The sequence below is a fragment of the Solea senegalensis genome, linkage group LG15, assembly GCF_019176455.1.
Source record: "Solea senegalensis isolate Sse05_10M linkage group LG15, IFAPA_SoseM_1, whole genome shotgun sequence".
Classification (NCBI taxonomy): Eukaryota; Metazoa; Chordata; class Actinopteri; order Pleuronectiformes; family Soleidae; genus Solea; species Solea senegalensis.
Window position 1 is genome coordinate 18,584,858 of NC_058035.1, and position 9,451 is coordinate 18,594,308.

Here is a 9,451-nt window from a genome sequence, read left to right on the forward strand (position 1 = left end):
AAGGTTATACTAAAAGTTACACATGGTTTGCAGTGTAGCACTCACCCATTTTGATCAGAATGAACAGACACAAAATTGTGTTCACATGGGAAAAACACCAGTATATATGAAAATGCCAAATATGCTGACATGATAGAAGAAATAAATAAATGTATGTTCAAACTGTTTCAACACGAAAACACTGAACAAGCTTGGTTTATATGCAGCAAACATTTGACATAATTTCATTTTCAATCATAAATAATCTTGATAATCACTTAAAAATATCATTCATATGTAATTTGTAATTTATAATATAATATAATTTATGAGAGTCAACATAGTCTGAATTTGAATAAAGTGTGCTTGTTTTTTTTTTGCATGTAACATGACTCACTAATAATTCTGACTATATACTTATGTACCCATTCAGTCACTGAGTAATGGTGATGAAAAGGGCAAATAGACACATTTTTCTTTTTATTTCACTGACAGGAGCTTCACAAAGTCGAGTTACTACCGCCCTCATTCCCACTGGAAGCAGGCACATGTACATACAGAGAATACAGAATGGCACAGAGAGAACATACTTCACCTCCACATTACAATGGTTCTACTTTTACATTTTATACATATATGTATATATATATATAAATACATAAAAGCAATAATACAATGCTATCAGAAATAATTTGATAATTTGTACAGTGAGGTGCAGGTTTTGGATAATTAAAGCTCAGGGGCACAAGTCTATGACTTCAATTTCTTCCACGGGGAGCACCACATTATTAAGTCTGACATTATTGGCCTGCTGCCTGGAGTAAAACAAACACATCTTCCCTGACCATTTCAATGGTCTCCAATGCTCTTTACCTTGAGTAAAGTATGATTTTTAAATCATGCACTCATCCTGCTCATTTATCTGTTAAAGGAATACTTCACCGATTTTTCATTTAGCTTTGTATTACTAGAATAGGGGTAGTATTTTTGAAAAAAACCTCAGTTTCCCCTGAGTTAAGAAATATCTTCATTCTTTTCTTTGTCACATGCCCACCAGTGACACTTGGTCCTGTTAGCGTATTTGTTAGCCAAGATGGCGGACACTGTTTACGTTCCTGTGGGTCTAAAAAGTGGTGAATTAGCGCTGCAGTTTCAAGCCTCGAAGAGTCACTGGTGGGCACGTAACAAAAAAAAAGAATTGAGATATTTACCGACTCAGGGGAAACTGAGGTTGGGAAGCACAATTTTTCAAAAATACTATCCCTATTCTAGTAATACAAAGCTAAATGCAAATCGGTGAAGTATTCCTTTAAAGGAAAGCTGGAAGCTGATTTAATCTTTCCATTCAGATCTTTCTGCTTCTGTGGACACATCTGATCCAGACCATGTCCTGCTGTATTTGTCATGTGAGCGCAAAATCCAGGAAATGTCCACAGTCAAATCTCTCGACGTTACCCAGATTTAAACTCAGATGGCTGTTGATCTATCGATCTGTTCATCCAACACTGTTCCAGACACAGATATCATGTCTGGAACTGTTGTTCCTGGTCTGAACACTGGTACGGATGGTCGTGATTTCCATAGTGGGAGATACTAAAAACACGAGTGACAACACTCTTTAATTTCACACCACCGTCATGGGAAAGTTTCCTGCACCTCAAACTAAAATGAGTAAATGCATGACTTTTTCCACAATTCGTACCTGGGTAAGACACTTAATGCCGACACGGTCCTCCTGACCGCTGTGTTGGCAGTGTGTGAATCGTTGAAGATGTGTGATAGGAAAAAGCGTTGCATATACAGTAGGTCCACTGCATGAATGTGAGTGTGAATGGCATTGGACTATAAAAGCGGCATATAAATGCACAAATTACTTTTCATTTCCACAGAATGTGCTGCTGAAATGTATATATTATATTCCCATCATTTTAAATAACAATAATGACAATCCTGTTAGCAGATGCCAATTGAATTCACTGGCATGGCCATGATAGACTCTGTACATACCACAACAACCTTCTGTCAAATGATCAGCCTCTTTTTTCATTAGGATGAGGATGAATACTGATTTGATTATGCAAACCAATTGACAATACTGTTTCTCAAACCATACATTGGACAAAACACCTTCAAACACCCCAGAATAATCAGAACTCTCCTCAATGGCCATTTATGTGGATATTAAAAGCAGCCGTGATGAAATCCACAAATCCGGCGCCACATTAAAGGTTTAGTAACTAAGTCGGTGATTACAGGACCACACTGGCAGCACAGTGATTGGCGGGCATGCCGATGCGATGATGGCACTGGCACTTGAACATCTTTCGCAACTCGGTGCGAAAGCGGTCGTGCAGCCACGCGTAGAGGAAGGGGTTACAACAAGATGAGCTCATGGCACATAGGTGGCACAGCAGCTGTATCAGCAAAAAATAGCGCTTGTTGATGAGGTGAATGTCTATGTCTCGCAGCACATTGAACACATGGATGGGAAGCCAACACACCGCAAAGGCAGACACCAACAGTGCAACCAAGCGAAAGATCTTTCTCTTGCGGGCCTGTTGAGCGCCGGCCTGGTCTTGTGTCCTGTGGCCCGGCGCAACACATTTCCTCAGTTTGACAGTGATGCAGAGATATGAGACAAAGACAGCAGACAAAGGCAGGACGTATGTGACCAGCAGCGTGCTGTATGCATAAGCACGTCTCTCCTTCTCTTGTCCCAGCCAGAACTCCTCACAGATGGTGAAGCCTTCTTCCTTGAACTCCACGTGATAGGTGTGCATCACTGCAGGAGCCACCAGCCCACAGGACAGCAGCCATATGCCAGAGAGGACAGACGCACACATGCCCACAGTGGTGCGCTTCTTCAAGGGATGAACGGTTGCATAATATCTGCAATTTAAAACAAAACAAAAGAACAACAGAATATCTAATAATGATACCACAAAACGTATAAAATACAACTGCAGCACAGTTTTAATTAAAGTTCAAGTCACTCTTGGCTCATGTGATTACTCATGGTATAAAGTAAGACACAATTACAACAAAGTAGACCTGGATAACTCAAGATCGAAAAGAAGAGACTAGTGTCAATGCGGAAAGACCAACTCGTACAATCCTCACGTCCTCATACCTCAGTTCAGTTCCACAGGGAGAGAAATCAGAGTGCAGAATAAAGCTCACTAAATCTGTTTTGGTACCTGGTGAAGTGTCCTAGTGTCTTAGCAACAGAAAACTGAATTTTATTTTAGTGCACAATGTATACAGCTGGACACATTTTTCAGACTTTCATCTGATCCATTTAAAAATGGATTTACAAGCTTTCCAAACCCACAAAACTCACACATTAAATGAGTTCCGCTTCATGACACTCCAGTGTTAAATCTGCTGTATGTGAGATCTGGAAATGTTTACAAAAGATGGATGATTGGTAATTACTGCCTTTAGTCCTATACACCCCATTCATATTTACAATAGTGTGCATGTAAAAAGAGGAAGTTTACTGTATTTCATTCCATTTACTGTAACCCCAAATCTGCACTACCCGGATAGAGAGAACCCACACATGATAATGATGATAATAACCACCACTCCAACGCGTAGCCCTCTTATTAATCAGCTCTGACTCATGTTTTTTTCTAACAGATTCTTGGCCGAAGTAGCTGAGCAGTTGTTTCATAAATCTCTGGACTAATATGTGAAATAATTAAAGGAGAAAAAAGAAAAGGAGCCCAAAACTGAGCAGAGTGACAGAGAGAGATACACCTACCTGTCCACGGCGATAGCAGTAAGTGTGAAGACTGAAACGTAGACTGTGACGGGTTGGATGAGGAACACAAGATAACACATTGATCGGCCAAAAACCCAACCATGTGGATTGAAGGCGTATGCCAGAGTGAAAGGGACACAGGACACACACATGAGCATGTCAGAGAAGGCCAGATTCCCGATGAAGAAGTTGGTGACATTGTGCATCTTTCTGGTTCGGCAGATGACATAGAGCAACAGGTAATTCCCAATGACACCCACCACCACCACAAGCACATAACAGGGGATGATGAGAGGCTTGAACCTTTGCAGCAGAGCCACATCTGCAAACTGAGAGCTGTGATTAGTGGAGTTGCTCTGTACTGCAACCTCATAGATGTGTCCGTCCATCTGTCCCCCCGACACAGACGGGTGTGCACCTCCAGCCAGGCTGCTGCGATTCTCCTCCATGGCTGCAGAGCGGCTTCTGTCAGTACCTGCAACGTTCAAGAGGTTCACAGCTGTAAATAGAACATTAACAGCGTTGTGATGAAAACAGGCGGCGGCCACAATGCCGGGCCATTATTTTGTGCTTTTAATAATAGCTGTTGCATACAGTACGTGTCACTTGAGACAAATTTCAGGAGGCTCAAATGACTTTATTTTAAATCACTGTGATTTGAAAAGGACATGAATATCACCTCATCATTAAAGGACTTTCAGCTGAGTTGAATATTGTGCAGACCCAATTAGACAGATAAACCCAGACAGTGTTCATGCTCATCAGCGGAACTGTCATTTAAGAGATCAATTCCAGATAAACTGAGTGCTCAAATTCAGTGTCATGGGCAAAATGAGTGCTTTTATTTCAAGAGTGAAACTCTAAAAAGTGACTGCAGAATATGCACTCCAACTAAAGCTTTTTATGAGATGCTGATGCACGGTGAAGTCAATCGGCACTGACTTCACCGTGCATGCCCCCAGTATGATGTCTTAGGAATATGTTGGGTGCTTTTTCTCACAGTTAGACGGTCGTTTCTGTCTAGAAATGGAAGTAAGTCCATCATTCCCCACACAGTCCATGGAGAAAAGTCTGTGACTTTACATCCTTCACTAACTTAACATACATGACCATTGGAGTCTAAAAATGTTTGTTCGGATTAACTAAAGTGGCACAAACTGAAAATGAAAAAAAAAAAAAAGTGGACTTGTTGACTTTGGTGCAGGAGAGCGAGTAGTTCACAAACTTCCGTTTCCAGACAGAAAAGGCTCTTAATGTTGAGATAAAGCTGCAGGTGTAGATTTTATTAGCTGAGCCACAGAGGTCAGTGTTGATGTGAGTACATCAGACATTTCAAAATGTCCTAACCATTATCATGGAGGTCCATATGGCCTCTGGACTGGATTAGTGTCACAGCGTGTGACATCAAAGAGCTCTGGCACATGACACCTATCCAATCACACCTCAATGTAAAGCCATTTATGTCTGAATGAACATAAAAATACTCCCATTACAAGCCATTACTTAAAAAATGGGAAATAATGAAGGGTAATCTAAAAAAAAGCTGTGCAGCTCTGTGACCAAACAATCATTTTTAATTCAATCTTGAAGGAAAATGTGCGACTAATAAGACAATAAATAAAAAGACATGCAATCAAATACAGATGACAGTCCCGAAGCAGCTTACCTCTGTATTATGTTGGTGTTTCCGGATAAAGAGGAGTTTTGTGTGTGTGTGTGTGAGAGTATGAGAGGCGGACCTTCCCTGAGCAACTCTACACAGTGAGTGAGCTGGAGCTGGAGCAGCAAGAGAGAGGAACACACACACACACACACACACACACACACACACACACACACAGAGAGAGTGAGAGAGCGTGAAGTCTGTATGTGAGCCAATAAGACAGCAGAGACCCCAAAAAAGATCCAGGTGTGAACCAAAGTAATTGGTTAGTGGTGAGTGCAGCACAAACAGAATGGCAGCAATTAGTGACACTTTTTAATTCCCAGGTACAGAGCCTGTTGTCTTCTGAATGAAACTGACTTTTAGGTTCCATAGAATGAAAACAAATCTATTTACCACCATGTACCACTAGTTTTGTATCTGCTTAAACTAACTTGTATGATGGTGTCTGGCTGTACAACGTGTTCCTCTCAGCTATTCTTGTCTCAAATGCCAAGGACACGCAGCAAAGCTTTAGTCTCAGGTTTAGAGCATGGTGTTCTAACTTACACTCAGCTGCTTTTGGACTCTTTATTAAGAAAATGCATCGTGTAGATTTTACTCTAATCCTTGTGCTGTTGCTGTATACACACAAATGCTCCCTCGCTCAGGTGGGAAAGTGTTGCTTCTGTTTTCAGATGAAGGACACAGCGTATGTCACAGTTTGACAAAATCAAAGCCAATGAAACAGGCACATTCAAGGATTCAGGGGCCAACACAGCACAAACAATCAGTAGAGTTTGAACAGTTTTATTAGGGCCCGAGCACATCTTGTTTTTCTTCAGATTATTATCACAGCAGTGGCTTTGTGGTCATTTTTGGTGGGTTAACATGCATAAAAACTGCAATATTGCCATAGTGCTATATGAAACATGAACGACGCAAGCCAAAATTAAGTTGCATCGGATTTTTACGAACATTTTGAATTTGGCGTCCATCTTGGCGATTTGCACAACTTAAAAAATACGACAATTTGTACGAGACACATCAAGGACAAATTTTGCGGATTCAAAAGCGCAAACACTGACCAATCGCCTCAAAAACTTCATACTGTATGTGACCCGAGAGGTCAGAGAACAGCTGCAGTCCCCCACTTACATGCGATGGTCCACCTCATGACTGCGAGTACCACAAGCAGTCTTATAGCTCTCGTTTGTTTTTGTCCTGGACAGCTATATTAACAAACTCCAAAATCCAAAAAGTCTTTTCTAAAATTTTATAAACAATTGAGCCATAAATATAAAATCTGGTTCCTGCAAAACCAATCAGAGTGTGCAGTTTTAAAACAGCACATGTTCTGCAAATCATGTATTATATACAAAATTATGGAGGCACAATAATAACATCAGCAACAAAAATGTCCGGCTTTAACTGTTGGTATTTGTTGTCGACATTGTTGTCATTTTACTTGCATTTGTTTGTTTTTTCTTTCTATTTTTCAAGTGAAGTCTATTCTTTTGATATAGCCCAACATCACAAACACAGTTGCTGTAGAAAACTTTACAGTCTATACAGCAACCGTCTCTCCTTAGACCCTCACATCGAGTGAGGAAAGACTCCACAAGAGAGTGGTACACAAAATATAACAAATTCCAAACATCACAAAAGCCTGCATGTCATCCATTCACACTCTGAGATGCTGAGTAAGGCGCCGCAACATTACATGGGAAAATCTTTGTGAGGATCACACCTCACCAGGAGAGACAGGAGGCCGCAAACATCACACAACAGCATCTATTCTGCCTGCTGATATAAGGGGAAAGAAAAATTCACATTTTATACATTTCACGTTGCAGTACACACATTAGATTTACAAAACATGATCTTAAAATGGAACAGAGAAAAAGAAAAGGAATCCCTTATTACGAGTTATGTGCATCTGTGGGAGTAAAAACAGGGGAACCTGTCCACTCAATGCTTCATGCTAATGTATGCTGATGTGTTGTTGATACCTCCCGTGCTGAGTTGCTGTCGGACGCACACTTGTTGTCATCCTTCATGTTCAAAATGTGTTTAAAAATAATAATAACTTGCAAATGTGCGTCTAAGAGCAACATTTGAAACATCACTTGCTTAAATCCTCAGTGTTGTATGTAATTATCTCCAGTTTTGACATGAAATGAGTATAATAATGCATGCTGTGTATAATAGAGGCTATTCGTCTGACAGCAGCCATTTAATTACACGTCTTGGGAGGATGGATAGTAAGACATGTGATTCAGGGTGGTTTAATTGACTTCAAACGAGGGCAGACTCTTATGTGTTGAGTTGACATCCGTTTCATGACATTTGTGTGTTCAGCCACTGACAGATGACAGCTCATCCAACACTCTGCCGCTCGTTTATTAACCAGAACCAGGAAGAGAGAGCGTATTTCCGTTAAAAGCAGCCACACACAGTAGTTCAGAGTGATTTAGCAGCACTTTTGCACAATCATGATGGAGAGTATGAAAATGTCAGAATAAAACGATGACAGATCTTAACGCCCGAATGGCACATGTGAGGTGATTCTGGTATGTTTGAGGTCATTTCTGAGATGATGTGATTTACATACAAATGTTCCCATCTTTCTTTGGCAGTTGCAGTGACTGTTGTGTGTGATGTGTACTCATGGATCCTGTAAGTCCACTGTGTACTGAATACTGATTCTCTGTGGGATTTTATTCTCGGTGTCTGCAAATACCTGGTACAAGATTAGTGTATTTAAAAGCATCATACTTCCACGTCCAAATAGCAACTCCAAATTTGGTTCCGGTTTGGCCTTGGGACTTTTTTTTACCCCCCGCTTTTGTTCCTTTTTCAGTAGTTTGTTCTCACTCAGATAGTCAAGGACTGAATGTGTTCTCGTTGCCCTTTTACACTTTTACTCTCACCTTGAAATAACGACGTCAGTGTTCATCGCTAACAACTTGTAAATCCTCTGCAGAAACGGAATACTCTTTTTTTTTGCCCCCCCCTACTTTCTTTGTTGCCTGCAGCCTCCAGTTTGAACCGTCCATTGAATAAGAAATATTCATTGGACAAGGTTGATGGAGTCCGTGACAAAATCAACAGTTTCAACAGTAATGATCATCAACAGACACTGTATCTCCAACCTCAGCGTTGATTTATAAGCCTCCCTTTGTTGTTCTCTTCTTTTAAGACTTGGTAGATTCAGATAGATAGTGACAGATGTTGTACATGAGATAGACCACAATTCGAGTGACGTTATGCCATCAATTCTGTATACTCCGGTCAAAATGAATCCCTGGTATGACCTTTTATTCCGACGGTCACACTTCAATGTTCATGTACGTATTTGCTTCAGATTTGCTTTTAAGTTAAACATAATTAACGCACCGAGGCTGACCTCGACTGAGACACAGAAACATTCTCCCTCGGCTCGCTCATATCGCCCCCTGTGCTCTTACTAATAACTCTGCTTGATGCATTTCCATTTCACCTTTGTGTTGAAGATTGATGTCTGGGTTTCAATTTTTTTCTTCCCCCTGCCTGGAGTGCCTGTCGGTGCTGCCGCCACATCATCTTGAGTCGACATACACTCACTTCCCTCACAGACTTTACTTGACTCTGGCCACCTTTCCTTCGGTGTTTGCCGCTCCCCTGTAATCAGAACAAAAGTCTGTCCTCTGTCTGACCATTTTTTTTTTATCTGCCTTCCACTTATCCCCACTGACCCAGCAGGATGCTTTGATGGATGGCTTTCATCCAGTATTCCTTGTCATATTCATATTTCTTATTTTACCTTTTGTTCTCCATTTTTTTTAATCTATTTTCTCTATGGGACTCTATGGTGGTTCTAGCATAGGTTGCCTCACAGCAAGAGGTCACCGGTTCAAATCTTGATTTGACTAAGGGGCTTTCTGTGGAGTTTGCAAGTTCTCCTCGTGTGCGCGTGGGTTTTCTCTGCGTGTTCTGGTTTCCTCTCTCCGTCCAAAAAAAGTGTTCTATTTCCCAAGAGGCAAAGACAACAAGATTTTCCCTTTAAGAAAACTAACCTAACA

The 9,451-nt window shown here is 40.9% G+C and overlaps 1 protein-coding gene across 1 annotated transcript; it reads right to left on the reverse strand.

The window, feature by feature from the left end:
* Positions 1 to 1,286: 1,286 nt before the first annotated feature.
* LOC122781961 (prolactin-releasing peptide receptor-like) lies at positions 1,287 to 5,453 on the reverse strand. The gene is made up of 3 exons (XM_044046094.1): positions 5,412 to 5,453; positions 3,746 to 4,220; positions 1,287 to 2,868 (listed from the first exon to the last, which is right to left on the reverse strand). Exons 2-3 carry the CDS (start codon positions 4,192 to 4,194, stop codon positions 2,229 to 2,231), a joined length of 1,089 nt encoding a protein of 362 aa, XP_043902029.1. The 5' UTR covers positions 4,195 to 4,220; positions 5,412 to 5,453; the 3' UTR covers positions 1,287 to 2,228.
* Positions 5,454 to 9,451: the final 3,998 nt, after the last annotated feature.

Bases quoted from the DNA above. Each gene is read 5' to 3' on its own strand.
- LOC122781961 (XM_044046094.1), bottom strand. From the start codon at position 4,194: ATGGAGGAGAATCGCAGCAGCCTGGCTGGAGGTGCACACCCGTCTGTG. The intron at 2,869-3,745 runs GTAGGTGTATCT...TTTAAATTGCAG, and splicing joins ACTGCTATCGCCGTGGACAG to ATATTATGCAACCGTTCATC.